At 35.1% G+C, this 22,199-nt stretch overlaps 5 protein-coding genes across 7 annotated transcripts in view; 2 read left to right on the forward strand and 3 right to left on the reverse strand.

Moving 5' to 3' along the window:
* Positions 1 to 3,521: 3,521 nt before the first annotated feature.
* Positions 3,522 to 5,851, reverse strand: LOC119639872 (another transcription unit protein). The gene is made up of 3 exons (XM_038037559.1): positions 5,683 to 5,851; positions 5,527 to 5,629; positions 3,522 to 5,471 (listed from the first exon to the last, which is right to left on the reverse strand). Exons 1-3 carry the CDS (start codon positions 5,711 to 5,713, stop codon positions 3,566 to 3,568), a joined length of 2,040 nt encoding a protein of 679 aa, XP_037893487.1. The 5' UTR covers positions 5,714 to 5,851; the 3' UTR covers positions 3,522 to 3,565.
* Positions 5,852 to 7,020: 1,169 nt separating this feature from the next.
* LOC119639896 lies at positions 7,021 to 8,039 on the forward strand. The gene is made up of 3 exons (XM_038037599.1): positions 7,021 to 7,188; positions 7,252 to 7,685; positions 7,760 to 8,039. Exons 1-3 carry the CDS (start codon positions 7,088 to 7,090, stop codon positions 7,936 to 7,938), a joined length of 714 nt encoding a protein of 237 aa, XP_037893527.1. The 5' UTR covers positions 7,021 to 7,087; the 3' UTR covers positions 7,939 to 8,039.
* Positions 7,981 to 9,403, reverse strand: LOC119639895 (histone PARylation factor 1-like). The gene has a single exon (XM_038037598.1). It carries the CDS (start codon positions 9,333 to 9,335, stop codon positions 8,061 to 8,063), a length of 1,275 nt encoding a protein of 424 aa, XP_037893526.1. The 5' UTR covers positions 9,336 to 9,403; the 3' UTR covers positions 7,981 to 8,060.
* A 1,988-nt stretch (positions 9,404 to 11,391) lies between these two features.
* LOC119639972 lies at positions 11,392 to 12,510 on the forward strand. Of its 2 annotated transcripts, XM_038037726.1 has the most exons (3): positions 11,392 to 11,476; positions 11,737 to 12,277; positions 12,345 to 12,510. In XM_038037726.1, exons 2-3 carry the CDS (start codon positions 11,761 to 11,763, stop codon positions 12,347 to 12,349), a joined length of 522 nt encoding a protein of 173 aa, XP_037893654.1. In that variant the 5' UTR covers positions 11,392 to 11,476; positions 11,737 to 11,760; the 3' UTR covers positions 12,350 to 12,510. The 2 variants fall into 2 exon arrangements, with proteins under 2 accessions (XP_037893654.1, XP_037893653.1); XM_038037725.1 differs by lacking the exon at positions 11,392 to 11,476 and having other exon boundaries at positions 11,610 to 12,277.
* A 5,582-nt stretch (positions 12,511 to 18,092) lies between these two features.
* The window catches only part of LOC119639861 (facilitated trehalose transporter Tret1), a 19,552-nt gene continuing 15,445 nt past the window's right edge, over positions 18,093 to 22,199 (reverse strand). For both annotated transcript variants that reach the window (XM_038037544.1, XM_038037543.1), the window contains exons 3-8: positions 21,363 to 21,493; positions 21,168 to 21,278; positions 21,000 to 21,085; positions 19,951 to 20,067; positions 18,512 to 19,861; positions 18,093 to 18,446 (exon numbers count right to left, since the gene is read on the reverse strand). In XM_038037544.1, the coding sequence (XP_037893472.1) occupies positions 18,108 to 18,446; positions 18,512 to 19,861; positions 19,951 to 20,067; positions 21,000 to 21,085; positions 21,168 to 21,278; positions 21,363 to 21,493 (2,134 nt within the window). In that variant the 3' untranslated portion in view covers positions 18,093 to 18,107. The remainder of the gene's footprint in view (positions 18,447 to 18,511; positions 19,862 to 19,950; positions 20,068 to 20,999; positions 21,086 to 21,167; positions 21,279 to 21,362; positions 21,494 to 22,199) is intronic.

The following is a 22,199-nucleotide window of genomic DNA, read 5'->3' on the forward strand; positions in this document are numbered from 1 at the left end:
CCCCCCCCCCCCCCCCTCAAAAAAAAAAATTTGCATTTTTTTTTTAATTTCGATTTTTTCTTTTTATACTCATTATGAATAACTTTTTATACTCAGTACCAGATATTAAAATATATGGAAAAACAAATACAAAGCGAAACTTAAACGGATCTAAAGAAGATTTGCACATGTCGCTGAAGCCATGTCATGGAACTCGACGAACAACTTAATGGTCGGGGGTTCAAATCTCAAGCGCGGTAAAATTTTTAATAAAGCCGGTAGCCAAATAAAGATTTTTTTTTTTGATTAAATTAATAATAATAATAATAGAATACAACTGCATTTTCTTTGATTACGTTTTCTTTTTTCCTCTGCGAGTGGTCATGACTGTTTCTACTTTAAAAACAAATTTCGTATCAATTTCCTGATAAAGAATAATAGATGGGTAACATAATATATAAAGATAACTCATTTAATACTAGACCTGCCAAATGTGTCATATAAAGCGTCTAACGTTCCAAAACTTAAACTGCATCGAGCGATTCTTTCAATATATTAACTAACATTTGTTTCTGTGGCCGACTTTTGTCTTTGACTTACTTCCAAAAAAAAGAAACAAAAAAAAAATGCCCTAGATTTCGAATTAAAAAATCTTATATATACCGTTATAACCTTTAACGACGTCACAAGTGAAATCGAATCAAACGGAAATGAAAAATGAGTCCTTCAAAGGCTGAAGCATCTGAAGCAAATTTTTTTTTTTTTGTTTTAATTAATTAAGAAATGTTAAATTTAGAAATTTATTAACGAACACTCGGTCATATTTTCCCCTAATTAATTCTAAGTAATTCTAGTCTTTGAGTAAAATTATATAAACCTATAGTTGAACGTGTTCGGCACTTTTGCCTTACACTCTTTAACTTACAAAGCAATCGTCTTTTTAAATAAAAATCAAAGTTTTTCTTTATTTAACCAAAAAAAAAAAAATTTGAAATTTATCCTTTTTTCACTCTTTCCGTAACCGTTCCAATTAGTGATGTCCATGTTTATATGTGACCCTGTGATTTTCTGTTACCATTTTTGAAATCTTGACAACAACATATCTCTATCGATTCAGATATCGATTCACGAAAATAGCCAAGGCGGGGGTCTTCGTAAATCACTTCTCCAAAATTGACTTTTACTAATTAAATAAATACACATTCTACGGACGGATATATTCGATAAGCATTTTTAAGTGATTTTATTGGAGACAAGCTGATCCCACCATCAATCGGTACTGAGTATAAATGGGATAAATAAATGTGAATAGCAAAGCGATAATAAAGATTTAAATTTTTATATACAATTACACAAATACAAAATGTATTAACGGAAATGAAGAAAAAAAAATAAATAAAAAAAAATTATAGTAGATATATATATATATATATATATATATATTAAAGTTGATGTAAAAAAAAAAAAAGAAGAAAAATAACTTTGGTTTAATAAAGTTTTAAATAAATTATTGAAGTAAAAGGGAAAAGGAAGTAATAACTCATTTGATATAACCAAAGCAGTCAGGGACACTGAATACTTTGGCAATTCGTGGGGAAAGAAGTGGGAGAAAATGAAAGACAATTTCGCCGGCTAATTAAAGTTACAAGTCGTGAATTGCTCGAATACGTAACTGGCAACGATGATCGATGTTCTTTCTTAGAGAGCACGGAGAGTAAACGGAATAACGCAATGTCACCCAATAGCGTTTATCCGCAGAAATCTAACAATAAAATGAACAACGTGCGGCGACGCCGCTCACTAAGACCCAATCGTTAATATTCTTAAGCAAATCAAACTCCTAAAGAGTCCACTGCATGTGAGATAATTGATAATAATTGCTTTTGGCGATCGAAAAATCCGCGAACCCAGTAGTAAATATTGATTGTATTTTCGTTCCCGGTGTAGTCATGATTTATGTAAATTTGTTTTGTGTACCATTATTTAATCGATCAAGAGAAGAGAAGTATGGTCAATAAAAGAAGAGGTAAAACAAAAAAATCAGAACCTACGAAATGACGGCAAATCCTCTCGCGAACGGAGGCGAGTGGAATAACAATAATTTCGTAGAATTTCGTAAATTGAAAGTTTTATTCTCTTCCCTTTTCAAACATTCTATTTTGGAAGACCATTGAATATGCAAAAGCTCATTTAGGGAAGTTTACATGGGTCAACATTTTATAGGCTTAGATCCTCTTGCTGCGATCTCTCGGGAATACTTGAAAAAAAAAAATGCCTTAGTCTGAAAGAAAGTTTTTCCGTAAAGTCTCAAAATGGCTGCCACTGTGTGATAAGTGAACCCATTCTGGAAGCGTTCAGACCTCGGTCTTATCTACTTTTTCAAGCGCCTTTAGTGCGCGAACAGATGTTTTTAGAAAATGTCCAACTTCACTTAAAAAGGTATGCAAATAACCAAAAATACATTAGTTTAGCTTCGTCGTGATGACCGAGACCATCTTAAAATGGTCCGATTTCTTTTCTACCAACAAATTAAAACTTTGCAATAAAATTATTGATATTAATTATGAATTCTGCCATACAATCAATGGTACGAGATGTGTTCAAAAAAAAGAAAGAAGAGGTGACTTCCTAAATTTCGTAATCTGCATATATGCGATTTCCGAATTTTTTTTTTTATGTTGATACATAGGCTTCAACCTATGTCAACATTATCAGCCGTTTTACATTTGCAGTTTGTTTTCGACAAATATGTAAATCTTAGATGGGTTGCGATGTGCTTGCCAATTTTTCGCTATTGGAAAAGATGAATCCTAGAATTATTAAATTTTGCGTAAAGAAAACGTAAAATGTGTCCAACTCGCTTAACACTCTGAGTGGAAGATTTTCCAAGCCTACTTTGAGAAAAAAAAATCTTTTATAAGAAGGCCGAGAACATATTTAAAGGTACGATGCTTCTCCTCCTCCTGGACGACCCAACGGTAGCGAAGTTTTTCCCAAAATTGTAAAATTTTTTGCGAAAGAACTTTCGCAATATTAGCCAAGAACAATACCGAAATCATGTCTCAGCCATCGTCTTCACCGCACTTGGCCTTTTTTCCTGTCCCCAAAGATAAATTTTATCGCGATTAAGGAGTTAGAGACGGTATAAATTTCAGCATCTAATATTAGATAAATGTAGTCTATTAAATGCTTTATATATAATGCTGCAAATTAGTTACGATAGAGTAAAGTTAATTGTTTGTTAAAAAATACTCATTATTGTGAGTTATCCGTTACAGCTTCCCAAGCTTTTAGACATAGCGCTATTTCTTTAAAAAAAGCTGCAATAAGTTCTACGGATGGGATGGAATTTCATTATTAAATTCCCTGTAATTCAGTATTTGATTTTACGAGAAGGAAACTTGTTGATAAGCCTTCTATATGGGTGAGAAAAAATGCCTAGATTTTACTAAATAAAAACTCTTTTTATGAGCCACTGCAGAGCGCATCATCCACTTAACAAAACTGTAAATAAGAAAATATTTCCTTTTTAATTTTACTTTTTATTTTCACTTTTTCTTTCTCCTAATGTTCATAACTCGTGAAACTACTCGTCTTCGCTTGCAGCCGCACTGCTTTTATTAGCATCACCATAATCATCCCCGCTTTCACTTCTTTCGGTTTGACTAAGTTTTTCGGCGCCATCCTCTGATTCGCTATCTGAATCACGCAGCGCTTTAACCACTTTTGTTTTATCAGCTCCCTTCTTACTGCGACGACCTTCAAAATCTGAACCTTCATCATCGTCCGACGAATAGATGGCTGAAGCCTTATTTTCAGCATTTGACGGTAGAGCAGCAGTAGCTTTTTTATATTTGTTTTTAATGGCGCTCAACGAAATCGCATTTTCTTCATCGCTACCCTCATCATGATTGTAGGAATGAACGACGCCGCTATGCGTCTCATGGCCACTCTTTTTCTTCTTTACCTGTGGTTTATGCTGATTTCGCATCGCTTGGCGAAGTTTTTCTTCTTCCTTTTTCAGATTATACAAACGATCTGCAGTTGGATCCTTACCAACCTGCGTAAGAATTTTGATGCCGCTGACTTTTTGAGATCTATCAGCCAATGACATTGTCATCTTTTTATGTGTAAACGATTCCGTCGAATGGGGACGGAATGTAAGCTTGGTACGGAATACTGCCTGTCCTTGGAGACCTGTACCTTGTCGTATGAACATATGATTGTGATCACCATGTAATGGTTGACGATAAACGTCGAAAATTTCGTTACCCAGGTGAAGAGACATGCTACCATCGGACCAACGAACAAAACGAGCATTTGATTCCTTTATCATTTTACCAGTGTTATTCATATATTCACGCCAACGTATTGTGTTGCTGACTTTTAATTTAATACGTTGTCGGCCTTCCTCATCCATAGTTTCTTCTTCGTCGATTTCATCTTCATAGGTTTCGGGATCAAAAGGCCGCGTTTCTACCGACAAAAAGTTGGGTAATTTAACAAAATGTATCTCACGCCCCAAATCAGTAACTATTCGGGGGATTTCAACATCGATGCGTGTTTCTGGAATCGGTTCGGGCTCATCTTCTCTTTGTTGCGCTTCGGCACGTTCACCTGAACGCGAACGTGAACGTGATCTAGATCTTGACATTGAACGTGATCGTGACCTTTTAGAAGCTCTGGAAGAAGAACGTGATTTTGGTGAACCATGCTCGGAACCGCTAATAGATTTTTTTTTATTTTCTTCTCCCTCATCCTCAGATAGACTAATATCATCAGCATCTCCAAATATGTCTTGGGCATCTATCTTCACAGTGCTGTTCTCAGCTTCATTTTCACTTTCAGAATCAAATATGCGAGCTTTCTTATTTTTTTTATTTTCTTCTCCTTCACCATCTTCATCACTAAGAACAGTTTTGCGCTTTTTCTTCGTATTTTCGCCGAAATCACACCGAGACTCTGAGCCGCTATGGGAATGCGGAGTAGCTGAACGAGAACGACTAACCGAATGTGATCGTGCCTTAGAATGAGAACGACTTCTAGAAGCTGAATGTGATTTAACGGAACCACTGCGTGATCTTGACTTATGCAACGAGGCAGACTTTGACCGAGAACCGCTATGAGATCGGCTGCGTGAATCAGCCTGATCATCTATTTGCAAATTAGGAGACCGAGATCTAGAATCTTCATTAGGATGGCCATTAGCATTGACTTTCGGTGATCCAATTGGAGTTCGACTGCCTGTGCGTCGAGATCGGTGACTACCCACGGAACCAGAACGATTGCTTTGTGGTGTCCCAGAGCGAGAGTGTGAACGAGATCTGTGCCCGTTTGCCGAATGCCGGCTAGCTGCAGATCGTGAACGAGATCGTGAACTTCGAGGTGAACCAGACCGAGAGACAGACGGAGACCCGGAACGATCCGATCCAGAAGGACTACCTGAATTGGAACGATTGCTGCCACTCCCAGATTTACGAGAGCCTGGCGAACTGTTAAATTTTTTATTTATTAAAAGAAATTCCGCCAGAGACGAGTTACAAATACCTTGCAGCGCGTCCAGGTGTTTGCCCCCTTTGGGAAGAATTACTTCGACTGCGGCTAGAACTTCGACTGCCACTTGACCGCGATTCAGATTCCGAGGCCGAACCTAAAATTCTAATCGGTAAAATTGATAAAATTTAAAAGTATGATCGCACAAACCACTTTCGTTATCTGAATTTTGCGAAACCATTTTTGATATTTAGTAGAGTAGGATTTTTTTTAAAAGATCATTTGAAAATATTTAATATTATTTGAGTTCATTACTATATTCAATGGAAATCCGCCAAAAGATGTTGTTTCTATCCACTATACTTAAATGTAAAAATCAGCTGATTGTTGAATTGCGGTCAGGTGAAGTAACATGTAAACGTTATGAGCGTGAAGTTCACAATATGGTGTTTTAAATACGAGGCAAAAAGGAACGGACATTTGAAAACACGTTCAAAAGTAACAACGAGCAGCACGCAAAACCAATTTTTTAAAAAATTATTAAAATTTCGAAAGGTGGAAAAATAACGTGTATAGGACATTAATTCCAATTGCTTGAATAAGAGAAGGCGTTAAAAAGAAACAGCTTAAATAAGTCCTTTTGACAAAATTTTATTTTTTGATAAATGAATGCCTGTAAAAGAGTAATAAATATTAAATAAAAAAGTTATTGAACTAAAATTATTGAAAGATAGCGATATGTCTGCGGTATAGAGTATAGTTAGTGGAAACTTCATGAAAGATAACTCGGCATGCTTGTACCGCTTGGCAATGTCTTCAAGAGAAATTTTCATTATTCCGGTATATATCGGAAACAATTACGCTTGCATAAGAGCTTCAAATGGCAAAGGAAAACTTTCTATCAATAGTGAAACCTTATTTACAATACTGTGAAAGGTTCAAAGCATGTATTAAGTCAATAAAAAATATTGATTTTCGGAAAAATTTTCTAGGGGTTTTACACGCTATATAATTGTTGGCATTTCCAGTTTTCCACATGTTCGTTTTTGAATATCTTCTTCCCATTACTCACTTACAATTAATAAGAAACAATTCTTATTAATTAAGTGAGTTGTTGGAAAATACCGCACCTTCTTAAAGCTCCTTTTAAATGGAAATGAAAATAGGTACGTTCTATTCACTTGCAATCTTTTCATTTTCATATGTAAGCCTTTATGTTATCTAATTTTGTTTTTAATCTTAGCAGCCATTTTAAAATGTTTATTAAAACCATTAAAATTATTTGTAATCACTTTAATCTGTTAGCAAATCCATACTTCAACAATGTTATGATAACTTTAACTAAATCTTCACCTTATGCAAGTTACCATTACCCCCATTTCTTCTGTACTCGCTGTACCGTTTAAGCGTAGAATAAAATGAATCCGTCCCTGGTTTTTTTTGCCTGAAATTAACATCTTGTGAAATTCACGCACACACGGCGTAGGCAAACAAATAAATTTTAGATAGCATTGCCAAATCGAAATTGTATAATCGTAAAGCAATTGAGATGTTGAACATGACTTGCAGCTGACGGCTAACTTCCATTAGCTAAATACATAAATCTACATTCAAAATGAGCTGTCCTTTTGGTTTTGGCGAATTAAATATACCATCTTCTCGAGCTTTTTGGGACGACTGCGATGAGGACGAGATTCCTTCAACTGAACCGGAGAGGTACTTGAATATTTATTTTGACAATATAAAAAACCGCATCAAAATTTTTTTAAAAACCTTTAGATTACAGTTAAGTATTGCATCTCGTGCGGAGCTAGATAAAGCAATTTCGAAAACGAATCTGCTGCTAGTGATTGAAGGTCTTAATATATCCAATTTCGCTGAATCTGTACTGTTGAAAGATTCCAAAAAACTGGCAGGAATACCAAGTAAAAAATCATCTCTACATTTCATAGATAACAACGCAACTATGATAGCTATCGTGGAAGAAGATTTAAGCAAAAGTGGCGAAATCACTGAGCTGCTTATATCAGAGAAAATTGCTTCTGCCCCCAAAGAAGTAGTCACGTTGTCAATTAAACCCAAAGTAGATTACAAGAGTGAAAACATTACTGCAGTACGAGACGAAATTACCTTCCTTAGGTCATTGGCAAGTAAAGTAAATTACGTAGAATCGCTCGAAGCACCAAATTTCATTTGCGGCGTGACAGCAGGGAGTGAGTTCTGATATACGTATGACTATTACTTTTTTTCTTTAATTTATTAAACTTCTTTTTACACGTACGTCTAGTTGCTTCTTGGCGTTTTAGCGAAGGCTTAAAAGTTCAAGTTTTCCTAGCTTATACAGACAACGTAGCTTTGGATTACTTGGCCGCAAAACCTATAATAAAACTACTACATGATTTAGATATTAATTGCGCAGATATTTACAATTTCAAAAAGTCTGACGACTCTCACTTGTATATGTAATTTATGTTCGTTTAATTAAACTTAAGGAACGGTGCTTGATTTTTTTTCAGAATTTTCTTTTTATTTCAAACTTACAAAATATAATATAGTATGTGGACAGAACGCAGCGTATATATTATTTTTTAGTTATCCAAATCAAAAATGCTTAAATTGACATGATTTCGCCTTTCCAAATGTGCTTTCGCTATGGCTATAAATTGCGGACGATGCAGTAAAGAGTAAGCTTGTACTAGAAGGGTTTGTATTAGCATATGCAACTCTTTATGGCCACTACAAAAAAGATCAATGCCCAGTTCGAGAGCAGTTCCAAAATCGCATTCGTCTACAGCTATATTGGCCGCCACTGCTATCGGATTTAATTTTTCCATCACGCTCGTTTTGATTCGATCGTCCGGATCGCTTGTTTCTCCATCGACGGTTTCGAAGATCTGTAAAATTTTTTTTAATTCCGAATCACTTTCAATCAGTGGGCGATAGCCTACTTGGGTTTTACGATCATACGGTACGACAATTCCAGCTCGATGGAAAGTTTTACATACTACTTTACTATTTCGTTTTTTGCGCAATTTTTCCAAATTATCTAAAGCTATATCATGAACTTCAGCAAATTTTTGTAAAGCCTTTTTTGTTGTGGCTACCATTGTAGCTGTAAACGGTGTTGGCGTGAAATCTCTATCCAGATAGTACAAAAATGCCTCAAAAATGTTACCAGCAATGAATACGAATTCACAATTTTTTCTACTATCATTACGCGCCAGCAACAAATTATCATTTTCTTTTGGACTATCACGCCAATAGCCATAATGTATTTCAGTAGACTTACGCACAAATACTGTTTGAAATTCGGGAGGATCGTAGAAAAAACGCCAATGTCTTAGATAATCACCCGGTTCGCGTATCTTAGCTTTTTGAAATTTTCCGGCTATGAATTCGAAGGGTCCCACCAACTGCAATTGGAATTGTTTCTCCATATATAATAAAATCTCTTGACCATTTTGCTTAGGATTAAGTTGTTGTAAGAACTTCCAAAAGTCATAGAAATCCGGTGGCATTTCCACCAAAAATTTGTGTCGTATAAATTCATTACTTTGTACCAAATTATCATATTCCTTTTGCTCTGACAGTTTAATGCGGTTTTGCAACCTTGCCATATAATTCTTACCACTTAATTTCGCCATTGCCTCTTCACGCAAAGAAGCTGTTTCGTATTTATCCGGTATATTATCTGCATCCTGAAAGTTTTTAGATTTGTGATCACTTGCTTCGCTTTCAGTGGAACTTTGAGTTTCCTCATTTGCTATTTTATCGCCCCTAGTTTCCGGATGATTATATTTTTGTAAATGAATTTCATTTCGCTGATAGCATTTATCCCAGTATTTACAATCTGGTTTAGGCATTATCTTCTAGATATTTATTATTACTATAACAATATAAATTTACAATATTTCCAATATTTTTTTTTTTGGTATGTTGAACAGAGATGGACTAAGCCAATAGATTTGTGGCTTGTATGTCCAGATAATAAACTGCTGTAATTTTTAGTCACGATTATCTATAAAAAGTAACAAAAAAAAAATAAGAGCGGCCGTAATAACTGGAGTGAGCATGTTAAATGTAATTGTGTATGTGTGTGTGTGTAATTGTGAGTCTTGAAAGTTAAACAGTGTTGCAAACTTTGGCTGAAAACGAAAAGCAATGCTATGGTAATAGAAGATTATTAAACGCAAAAACGAAAGAAAAAAAAGGTAAGAAGAGGAAAAAAAAAAAATTCTAAAAGGATAAATTAGCTTTTCTAATAAAGCAAGTTAGTTCCCCGAGATGACGTACATTTTTTGCTGCAAAGAGATCGAGGAGACAGCCGTATAACTTGAAGAAGCTAAAGGAATCTCTAATGCCATCAAGCCTGTGACATCTGAAGATTAGATGCTCAGCAGACTCAACAACATTGCAAATTTCACAAACAGAATATTTCCAATATTGCCAATGTTTCAACAACAGCAAACTAAAAACATAAACCACTACAGAGTTATTAACGAAATTTAAAAATAAAAAGACCGACGTATGTAGCGATCAACTGGTTGAAACTATGATGCAAATTTTAAAGAAAATCAATCCCGTAAAACAAACTCGTTACACGTTACGAATACACTTCAAAGTTCTTTTTCTACTATATGTCTGAACAGTGGGACTATTCACAATTTATTTTGGCTGTACTCTCGATTCAAATGTTCTTGTCAGAGTAATTCTTCCTTCCACAAATATTCTATTTATATAAATGTTTCCAATCACATTACTATGCCTAATTTTATAGTTTCATTTTTAATTCGTTAACCTGCTTTTCTGGTACTCGTTTTCCTCGGCAGCTGCATGCTACGAATGTGCATTCATTTTTCCCTCTTTAGGGATTTTATTACTTAGCTGGAATGAACAGGATTTGGGATTTCCGTAACAATATTTAAAAAAGCCATGAAATGTTATAAACGGAGCAATTCCTACCATTTATTTACAATTTTGCGCACAACAAAGGACTTTTTCGGTACTAAAAACTTTTTCAATTAAAATTTACTTCATGAGAAGCCACTGAATTAGTTGCTGATTATTGTATATGCTTATTCTCAATGGGGCACAATACGTGCAAAATTCTTGATAATTGTATACGCTTATTCTCAAAGGGGCACAATACATGCAAAATTCTTGATAATTGTGTGGAGGGAAAAATTAGATAATTTAGTTCATTAAATACAACTCTGTGCTGAATATATGCGTACGAAAAATGAGATAATTCAAATCTCGTTCATGACTGTGTGAAATTCAACATCCAAATAAGAAAAATTCAATCATAAATATACAATTCCAATAGGAAGACAACTGAACTAATTTATATAGAAGGTAAGTGCGTTTACTTCGTTTATTTAAAGCATTCTATTTCATATATTAAAAAAGAGACGCAGCCGAGACTCGCAAACTTTTTCTGGGAATTTCCTTGATGTCTCTTTCGTTTCTAGCAATTTCGAATAATTTCGTGATTACAAAATTGAAGAAATGAAAAGAAAAGAAATGTCGGGGAGATATCATTTAAGTATATATTCATTGAGGATCCATGGTTCATATTTTAAGTTTTTATTATTATTTCTTGTAAAAGATGTCTTCATATAAAATAGATCTTTGTGCAAGCCTTTTATCACCATCTTTGTGCACGAAATTTACGAAAAGGAAAAGAGCAACCAGACATAACAAATGTTGCCATACAAACTTTTCACAATTGCCAATGTTTACGCTATGTAGTAGTTGCCACAACTATACTTGCATTTGTTGATATCGTAAAGACGCACCACGGTTTCCCTTAACGCTCTTTTTCAATTTTCTGTATATATATACATTTTCCCTATAAATATATATTTCTATTCAAAAGCTTACTTGAACTTCTGCACAAGAAAGCGCTTGACCCAAATATTGCTTATACTCTATTCGCGTTATACCTGCACCACTGGCGATACGAGTTTATAATTAATAAGCTTATGTGAATGTGTGGAACAAGGTTAGTAGTTTGCAGAGATTTTGCTTCTGATACTTTATTGCAATTAGTGCAAATTCTTACGCGAATGTTGCCACTAAAGTAGAAATAAAATAAATAAAAATTCATTCGTTTTTTTGCCGGCTGTGTTTTATCATCTCGATTGTATGATATAATAATTCTTTTGTAAAGCCGGCAGCTTTAGATGCTAGTGCTATATGTCTTGTTTTTGATTTTTTTTTTATTGTCTAAATTAATTTACAAAAAGTGAATTATTATTTCAGTTACTTGTGACACACCCAACGAGTATGACCACTGCCGATAAACAATTCCACGATGTACTGAGCCGTCTACTTCGAGACTACCCGGACTTGTGGCGATATCAGCGGGGGCCGATTAAAGGCAAGTACGAGGAACTGGCCGGCAAGGTAAGCGAGGAGCTGCACCGTCCTGTGTCTGCGGAAAAGGTGCGAACCGTTTTGAAAAATGTCAGGCGGCATCTGCAACGGCTCGAGAAAGGGCTGTCTCGGAGGACGGATTACTGCGCATATCTGTGGTATGCGCGAGAACTTGATCTTATGCGGGCCGCGGAGGCGATGTCGAAACTAATTGAGGAGAAGGAATTCTTCCAAGAAGAGGTCATGGTGAATGTAGGTGATGCCTTTATCGATGAATTGGCACAAGAACATACCGTCTTTCTAAGGAGTAGAGTCCAACGCGCGTCAGCTCCTCCGCGAGTCGGCTCTTCCGCGCATCAGCTCCTCCGCCACACTCTCCCCGCGCGTCAGCTCCCCCGCTTTTCGCGATTTTCGATGTATTCCAATGGTAAGTTTGAAACTATCTTCACTGATTGTCGTTTATAACTTTGTTATTTATTTCTAATTAATTTCAGATTAAGACGATATTTCTTGAAATCGATGTTTACAATAACAAGAAGAATTAACAGAATGTAAATATAAGAAAAAGAAGAGGCCTTTTACGAATTGTAATGAAAACCGCCTCAAAACGACTAAGTTAAATATGCCTGCCACCGAATCGTTGAAGCGTTTAACAAGCGCGGCAGCAGGAGGTTTGTTTCAAAAAAAACAGGAAATAAAAAGTGAGAATACTTATGAGATGCTTCTTTTTTACAGCCTGACGAAGACTTAGTAGGTTTCATCGGGCGCAGAATCTAAAAAATCAGAATTTTTGAAAATTCTTTTTTTCTTCCCTTTTCTTCCATTCTCTTACGTATCCTATGGGCATATCTTATCTATTCTGCAGTATTGTTATTGGCAAAGTTGGAGTCCCAATCCGAAAATTGTAGTTGAGGTTGTACCAGCAAATTTAGTAAACTCCCGATACTTGATATAAAGAGATCCTCAACATTATTTGAAAAAAAGACTCCCTTTTTCTTAACGATATATAAATGGATAACAATTCTGCACTGCAAAAAGAGACGAATAATGAATTTGCCACAATTTTGAATGCTCATCATTTTGGGTTCGACAACAATTCTCTATTTTACTAGGGAAAGCAGCTTTCAGTTATTAGAAATATTGTGGTATACTGCATACTAAACCCAAGTGTTGGAAGTAAGCTGCATACAGCTGATGATTTGCGACATTTCTACGCCCTCTATAGCGGACAAGCACCATTTATCGGTTTTTACGCCTGGCTAAAACCGATGGTATTAATGTTGGATCTTGATGCTATTCGTCAAATTTTGGTAGTAAATGCTGATCATTTACAAGATCGCGGTTTATACAATAATGTAAGCACGTCTGCAAATAAAGACCAAATAAGTATAAATATTTGATTTCGACTGCCGGAAGATGATCGCAGTGTTTTAGTACAAGGAATGCTTGTGCATGGGTGCCTTAAAATTGTTGCAAGTGCTTGTACTTCTTTACACTTTCTTTAAATTATAAATCCCAAATATACGACATATATACATATAATTGAAATCTATATACGAAAAGCCAGGCCAAATAAAATTTTCGCTAATTACCAGGGAAATCCTATTGAATCTTTATAAATCGCTTATAGTTGGTTTATAATTAATATATGTACATATGTAATGTGATTAAGAAAAAAAAAATTTTTAGTTTGAAATGAGAAGAAAAAGAGAAAGAGGTATGGTCTGCGGTATTATCCATTTTGATTGAAAATGAACGGGTTAAAAGACAGATTATTCTTCTTTTTTCAAGATATTTTCCGTATTTTGAATTAAACGATTTTTTCTTCTGTGGAACATTCAACCTAAATGAAAATTTTACTAATATATATTATACTATGTATATTATATGGGCAACACTTACCTTCTTGAAGACGCTGGTAGTACATGGATCTTGAAAATAAATTAATTTGTATTCTATTGCAAAACGAAGGAATTAATAACAACAAACAACGAATAACACATATTTTACTCTTTTTTTTCGTGCAGATTCTGACAAAATTTATATTATTAACCACCAGCTAAGGTTTGACATCCTTTTTTTTAATTATACAAATTTTAAACTAACAGAGTTGACGAAAAAAATTCAGCTAAATGCCAAAAAAAAGAAAATCATCTTAACCCGGGAGAGATAAACGGTATTGATTTAAAATTTGTTTACACGTTCTTAAGCAATGCTTTTCTCGGCTTACGGCAAGCAAAGCTCGGCTCGACGTCAAGTACGTTTTTAATTGACGGAATTGAGAATCTCATCAACGAATACTGAAGAAGGAGATAGAGATATATGCAAGTTAATAGAAGATTTAGAAGTGCAGTTATCCACTACCAACCCTGGTGATACATTAAAATTTGGATATAATCCGTAAAAAAAAAAAATTTTAGTACCGCTTCCGAAAAAAACTTATTAGCATAAACACACATTTGCGCTTTTATAAAAATTAGCGAAGGGCAAGGGCATAGTGGTTTTGCCTTTAAATAATAAATAAAATTTCCGTTTTTCATCTCGTGATTATTAACATTTGTGAACTTCACAGGCGTACGTAAACAAATAAATTTCAGATAGTATTGCCAAATCGAAATTATAAAATAGCATGTCATTTTCAACGTCGAACTTAACTGCCAATATATGCATAAATAAACCGTTTTAAAATGATTTGTCCTCAAACTACCTACAACATGCCTAGATGAATTGTTCTTTCAATTTTGATGAATTGAATACCCCATCTTCACGGGATGTTTGAAATGGTTGCGACAAGAACAAGAAGCTTCCAATAGAAGTGGAGAAGTGCTCAAATATTTTTTGGCAGCACAAAATCTTATCAAAATACGAAAGTTTTTTTTTATTAGTTGTTTGACAAATGCGTTATCCGAGATATAGACATATGTAACCGAATTTTTGGCATTTATTGCAGCAAGACTATGAAAAATATTGCCTTTCACTAATTATCTTTTTCCCACTGTTCGACAATTTTTGCAGTCCACGTCAAAAAAAATTTTCGTCCTTGCGAGGCAAACTGGTCATCCAATCGTTTTCGTGTATATTCATAAGAGCCTGACTCATCAATGCAAAAAATTGTTAATCGTAAGCACTCGAGTACGCTGGCATTAGAACTTCTCAATTGACTGCTTTTAATAAAATGATGTCAAGTTGGCTCTGCCGGCTATTCTGATATTTCGCTTAATCGGTTCAAATCCTCGCACTACACTTTAAGAACTAATAATAAACCACACTTTTCTAGTTTTCTAAAACCCAGAATACTATCCTCCCATCGAAGAGTTTCCGTCTCGCAATCGATTTAGATGGTACGCTTCAATCTGCTCATGAACTTTTACACCTTGGGTTCTTAAAGCGGATTCACCTTCCACTCCCCACTAAGATACAATACGAAAACTGTCTCTTGCATTGTTCAATTTTTCGCACTAACCTCAACATTTGTTAGGTAAATTATAAAATGTATATTCTTGTCAGCTGTAAGAAAAAAAACCAATCTTCGCACGAGGAATTCCAATTGTTTTTTCTTTTCTTTATTAAATTATTTTGGTGACGGCCCGATTTAAAATGAAAAGTGCTGCGTGATAGTCTTGTTGATGATGCTTTAATTGGATTGAAATTGGTGGCTATGAGTAATCCGAAAGACTTGAAATAACAATTGGTCGTAGAATTTGTGGGTGAGCAGGGTATTGATGAGAGAGGTGTTTCCAGAGAATTCTTCCAATTGATTATTGAGGAACTTCAATCCGGACTTTGGCATGTTTACCCGTCAAAAGGAAAGCATTGCTTTGTGGTTTCATTCGGCTCCTTTCGAGAATGAACCACAATTTACGTTAGTTTACATTATTTTACGTATAGCTATTTAATTATAAATTTTCATTTTGGCTCGTACTTTTCCCGAAAACTTGACAATCTGAACTGTTTTTAATTTTCTTTTTTTTATTCATTTTCTAAAAGGAATTTTCATGCTTGCTGTTTCTTCTTCTTCTGCAATTCGGCAAATCAACAATTGAAAATTCGCTGAAATGTGGAAAACTACTTATTATACATTTAATTTACTTATACTACAAAACAACTTCATTTAATAATAATAAAAAAAATCAACAGCAACGAGAATATGTATATTTTTCGTATTCGCTCTATATAATGTATATTATGTGCATAATTACAGTGACGACTAGATTTCCAAATTTCAAATTCTAGCACTTAGGGCATTTGGTAAGAAAACGATAAGAAAAAGCCTTAAGTAATGCAACAATTCACCGGTTGCTGAAAAACACGTACTTAACTGTATCCAAAAAAAAAGGAAAGCGGAGAAAGATGTCCAACTGCAAAAGAGAAATGATAATTCTTCTTTAATTAGCAACGGAAAGAAGTCATTCGTCAATGTGTGAGGACGGAAGGAAAGTTAGAAAGCGATAGTCGCAGTCAGTTGTTTTTAACGTCTAGTATTTAGTGCGCGGGGTTTCAGCAACCAACGACGACATGGCCCACGTTCTAATTAAATCAAAGTAATCCATAGATTTCCATATCGAAACTGATTCGATTTTTTTCTGCTGTCAACTATGAATTCAATGAGTTTTTTTTATCGTTTGAGTATCTTTGAGTTTTCGTTTCTTTTTTTTTTTTGTCTAAATTAAATAATTTTTTTCATACAATGGAACATTGCATTAACATTTGGAAATTTGCTGCAATATCTTATGTAATATACAGTTACAGTGTACATCCGTCGACAGCCTTGACCCCCCGTTGTAGAACATTTTTTGACGGTGAAATGAAGTTCATTTGTAGTGCTTTTTATCCAAGATTGGCAAAGATATTATTCGATGATGGCAGGGCGATGACTGGCCTTCGATATGCTGTTTATCGCAAAGTTTTGCAAAAAGATCACTTTTTGATAACGCATGGTAGCAGCGCTATTATCGGTTGTAATATGTTGCAATTAGTCACTGAGGAAGAATACCTTTGTGACAAACATAAGATCTTCTTACGCGAATACGGGAAACCAGCAATATACTGTTTAGACCATTTAATGCGTTTATCAGATGATTTGATTGCGCATTGCGCCGGCCGTAACGTGAAGCCAATGCAAATAGCGATGCATTACGTAAACCCAAAGCAATTATATGATTCAGCTTATATACCACCGCTTCATTGAAAATGTGGGTCGACTTTCCCGCCTAGTAACGAAATTTTTTGCAAATATAGCACTTTATTATGTACCGTGTATAAAAATATTGACAAATTTATCCGTTTTTAGAACGAAAACTGAAAAATTTGTAGACCGATGTTCTTATATTGTAACGAGTCTTCTTGGGCAGGGTATACTCAGCCGGAATATTTCTTATTCATTCCAAACGATTAGTATTATATTTACTTTTCCACGTTTCCGTATCGCGAGTTTCTGTAAAAGAAAAGATTACGTCGTGGGTGTTGCAGCAGCCAGCTTCGGCCTACACGTCCACTTTTCCGTGCCTAATCGCTTCACGTCGCAAAAGCGAGTATCCTCCAGTCATTTAGGGATGACGGCGAAGCCACACCGACCACCCCCTATCCGTAAAATTCAAAAAAACCCTAAAGTAAAAGTCAACTGGTTATGTCCGTGATCACTTATCCTTGGCTGCTACCACACAACTGAACGGCTGAGCATGGTGCGACATATAAATAAACGGTTTGGTTTGAAAAAGTTATTGAAATGAAAATTTTCAAAAGAAAATGTTATGTTCTTGGTCGCGGGGAGTAATTGTGTTTATTAGCTGGTTCTTTGGGTTATGCTTTTGTATTTAATAAGCTATTTCGGCAGTATTGCCAAAGTCTGATTTAAAATTTTTTATTTCCATTATATCACATCGTACTTTACTGCGCTTTTGCAAAAGTGGAAAACAGCGATTTTTAAAATTATGATTGTGTCACTCTATAAAGGAAGTGCCAAAATTTTTTGTGATGGCAATGACCAGGAATTTAAAAAAAAGGCAAGTTTTATTATACCAATGCAAGCACATTGCAAGTGTTTCTGTTTTTTTAGTTATTTTTTAGTATTTAAAAAATTGATTAAATTAGTTAAAGTATTCACAAAAGCAAACGTTCACTAAAGTGATGCACTTTTAGAAAGGTTTCGAAATTATAAATACATAAAATAACACGGTACAATAGCTTATCAAAAAATTTTGTGATATCGTAAAATATTACTAGAAATTGAAAAGAAATAGAACCAATTTTTTATTTATTTACAAATGAGTGGTGTCGCTCTTTTCATAAGCCAGGTTAGTAAAGCCTTCTTTACTTCCTAGTACAACGCCATTAGCGCTTGTAACATCAATACCGCTTGTAGGTCGATCAGGTGGCATAGGTTCACATTGTTGCAGTTGTATGATATTCGTTTCTTTGGGAGAACTTATAGGTATTACAGCGTTACCCATAAGTATAGGTTTTGATATAGAAGGACGCTTTTGAAATTGGTGTGATTCTAATTTTTCTTTTTTCTGATCATTTTCCTTAAATTGTTTTTGTTGCTTTTTGCTTAGCAAATTTATTGTAGATTTCTTGGAGAAATGAGCCTCAATTTCCTAAGTAATTTAAGATAAATAATTAATAATTCGAAAAATTATTGCAAAGAAGCAAGTGTACATACACCAAGTGTGCGTCCTTCCGTTTCTGGCAAAGTAAAGTATAAAATTACAGCACCAACTAAAGCCACAAGCGAATAAAACCAAAACGTTCCTGGTAACGTTAACGCGCCAAGCATTTGAAGGAACAATTTATTTGCCAAAAATCCGAAGATATAGCCCAAACCACTAACTAAGCCTGAGGCGGTACTTCGAACTGGTGCCGGGAATACTTCGCCTATTAAAATCCAAGGTATCATACGTATACCAAAATGGGCAAAAAACGCAGCACCCAATAATAGGATAAGAGGTAGCCACACTAATGTATTCTTCTCCTGTTGCGGCAAGTTTAATAATATATTATTTTCAATATCCTTAGGATCCATTGCATTAAGTAATCCTTTATTCGTAGTAGAAATCAAATTTGGCGAAATTGTTGTGGTGTACATAAGTACAATGGTATCATTTAAATCAGCGATGCTCTCATTCTCGTGATAGCCGAAGGTCGAGTTTTGCCGCGGCAACTCTCTTTGAGTTTTATTTGATTTAATTTTGTCCGAGAAGGCTGGCTCGGAATTTCCTTGGTTTTCAAATATCTTCGTTATATTATCGTGACTTAAAATGCTTTCGTTTGGCACAAGCGATGAAGCATTTACGACCACATTGTTGATCGCAAAACCAGGTATAATTTTTAAATGATAAGCGTATGTGGCAGTACCGAAAAAGCAAATGCCTACTCCTACGGTAGAAATCAACACCAAGGGTCTTTTACCAGTGAAATGTATTAAAAATACGCACATTATTGTGGCAATCATTTCGGCAACGCCCAATAGAATGGTCGCATGATATTTGTTAATGGGTGCTTTCAGGGTATGAAAAATTTGAACGGCATATGTCTGAAGACTCGTTTTGCCGGAGAAATGACCCGTGAAGAAGGTGTAAGCGACCAATAGAAATGGTACCAGAAATGAACGTTTCTTAAACATACGCAGACGGCTCAAATACGCATGAGTTTTATGATCTATAGATTCCTTTGCTTCTTCCAGAGCAGGCTGTGTGATTAATTCATCGTATAAACGATTAAATTCCTCCTTTACATCGTGCTCAGAAACCCAGCCACGTAGCCATTGTAACGACCTTATCGCCTCACGAAAACGTTGTGCTCTAATTAACCAGATAGGACTTTCAGGTACAAAGCACAGAGCTATAATAGAGAGAATAGGAAAAGCTGCATTTATCGCAGCTATGGTACGCCAATCCATGAGAGAGCCCATTATGAATTGTATAAATATTCCTGTAATGACGCAAGTAGAACCCAATGCTGATAAAATACCACGATATTTAGGTTCCGTGATCTCTGCTACATACGTGAGCACCTATAAAAGCACGTTTTGTTAATTATTTATATTTACAATTATCACATATGTATTTAACAGAAATAAAACACATTTGTTAAATAACTTACCGGTGCTTCCATAAGACCACCGCCTAAACCGCTCAAACAAAGAGCTGCATATAAGTGTTCTGTTTTCGTAGCAAAATGAAATAGAATCCATGATGCCAGTATTGGCAGATTGACTAACTATCGCATTCATAAGAAAATAAATGATATTAAAACAAATAAGAATATTATAGTCGGGCAAGTCCGACCATTAAATACCATATGGCACATTGGCTAACACAATTCTGATTTTATCTTGTTTCTATATAGAGGCATATTCTCCATGTGCGTATTTATAGGGAAGAGGTCCCAAGACGCAACCTAAGTATAGTACAAGTTTAATCCTTACACAGAGCAGAATCCAAAAGTGGGCGTAGATGGTCCAAATTTGGTACATTTAATTTTGATATCATTTTCATCATGAAGCCTTCAAAATTATACCTTTTTGTTCTATGAACATCAGTTTTCTTTATGGAAGAGGGGGTTCAAAAATTACCCCTGCCGATCCAAAGTGTTCATTCCAATTTAGAATGCCGTCAGAAGCCCTTTTGCCGAGAAATTTTGAAAATTACAAATTTTTCCAAAAAGCGACTTTTAAGAATATCGTGTTATATGAGGTTAGGACGAAAAAGTGGACCGGTTTGAATCATTCTCAATAATGTTACATGGCAGAGGGACAGACAGGCTTAGATCAATTCAGATTACGATTCAAAAGTTGAGCCCTATAAGTTGAACACAAATTATTTGCAGGGACGGACAAATAGACATAAATCTGTAGAACAAAAAATGGGTCTACCTTCAGCCCGGTGTATTATATACGTCCGCGCTAACATTATATATCCTGTACCGCAAGTGGTGTAGTGTATAAAAGGGCAGACAGATGGACAGACGGGCAGACAAGTTTAGATCAATGCAGTCAAATTTCATCGACATATCTCAAAAATTGCTACTTGCAGTTTGAACATACAAATATATATGGATACGCATCCGACGGACACATAGGCTTAGATCGATTCAATCAATCAATAGGGCGTAAATATATATATATTTTTCCTTTTTTTTTTGCTAAATACCTGCATAGCTCTCCGTTTGCCTATAGGTTGAGTTAATACACCCGAGAATATACATCCTAGAGGTACACAAATTAAATTAATGGAACCTAGACAAAAGAAATAAAAAAAAAAATTTCCCATTAAACATTTGTTTATCCACCGCACGTTTAACAAATAACAATGACATACTAAACCAAGAGATTTGATCTCTATTTAATACTATATCACTCGGTTCTCTGCCCTCACCACCTTGTATCGCTGGTATAACAATTGTTGGGAATCCCAATGTCATGCCATAAACTAAAATGAAATAAAACAATTAAAAAAAAAAAAAAAAAAAACAATCATTTTCGATTTAATTATACTCGGTTTTGAATGATTTACCAAAAAGTAAAATATTTTTTGCACTAACGGCTAAAAATTGCGGTAAAGCCCGGCGCAAATTGCTAATTTCCTTTGATTCGCTAGGTAGAGACCTACCCGCGTTGGTATAATTGTTACCATTTTTTAATGAACTGTTGTGAGAAAAAAAGAACAAAAATTTTGTTACCTTTTTTTTTTTTTTGAAATTACATTAAATCAAAAAAAGCAATACATTTATAGAAAACTGGTAAGAATAACATTGATTGAGTTACCATTACCATCATCATCACTTAGAAGCCAAGGTTTAAATCCAAAGGCGCAAGACATTGTAAAATAATTGTAAAAATAATTGAAAATGGCAACAAATTATCTTATATTGAGGGATGGCACGATCAAAATTTACTTTTCAAATTAAATTTTGCTTGAATTATTGCAAATTCTATGGACCACGGAAAGGTGCTTCCATTTTGATTGACTAATCATGTTTAAGAAATTTTTATCCATGAGTTTTATTATCTCCTTTCTCGGAAGCAGTGATCAGCGATCTTTTAGGCAAAAAAAAAAAAAACGGGTGCAAGTTAGGTCCTTGAGTATACGTTCCAATTGAGCTGCTGCGTCCAAAGCAAGAGATAATCTAAACATTTTAGACCAGTTGAGTGGCCCGTCCGTGCATTAAAATATCCTGTACAAGTTCTAATGGTTTCAGGGGAGTGGTTCAGCCTTGTGCTCTTGTAAAGCACCACATTTTTCATTTGAAAAATTTAAGCGACGTTTGACCACCTGCCGTCTTCAATGTGGCCATTTGTGGGCATGAGCATGAACCGCAATCTATTATGGTGTGATATATGCCCACCACTG

Source organism: Glossina fuscipes, unplaced genomic scaffold (assembly GCF_014805625.2).
Source record: "Glossina fuscipes isolate IAEA_lab_2018 unplaced genomic scaffold, Yale_Gfus_2 114, whole genome shotgun sequence".
Lineage (NCBI taxonomy): Eukaryota > Metazoa > Arthropoda > Insecta > Diptera > Glossinidae > Glossina > Glossina fuscipes.

Bases quoted from the DNA above. Each gene is read 5' to 3' on its own strand.
- LOC119639972 (XM_038037726.1), top strand. From the start codon at position 11,761: ATGACCACTGCCGATAAACAATTCCACGATGTACTGAGCCGTCTACTT.
- LOC119639895 (XM_038037598.1), bottom strand. From the start codon at position 9,335: ATGCCTAAACCAGATTGTAAATACTGGGATAAATGCTATCAGCGAAAT.
- LOC119639896 (XM_038037599.1), top strand. From the start codon at position 7,088: ATGAGCTGTCCTTTTGGTTTTGGCGAATTAAATATACCATCTTCTCGA. The intron at 7,189-7,251 runs GTACTTGAATAT...AAAAACCTTTAG, and splicing joins CCTTCAACTGAACCGGAGAG to ATTACAGTTAAGTATTGCAT. The intron at 7,686-7,759 runs GTGAGTTCTGAT...ACGTACGTCTAG, and splicing joins TTGCGGCGTGACAGCAGGGA to TTGCTTCTTGGCGTTTTAGC.
- LOC119639872 (XM_038037559.1), bottom strand. From the start codon at position 5,713: ATGGTTTCGCAAAATTCAGATAACGAAAGTG. The intron at 5,630-5,682 runs GTTTGTGCGATC...TTAGAATTTTAG, and splicing joins AAATTCAGATAACGAAAGTG to GTTCGGCCTCGGAATCTGAA. The intron at 5,472-5,526 runs GTATTTGTAACT...AAAATTTAACAG, and splicing joins ACACCTGGACGCGCTGCAAG to TTCGCCAGGCTCTCGTAAAT.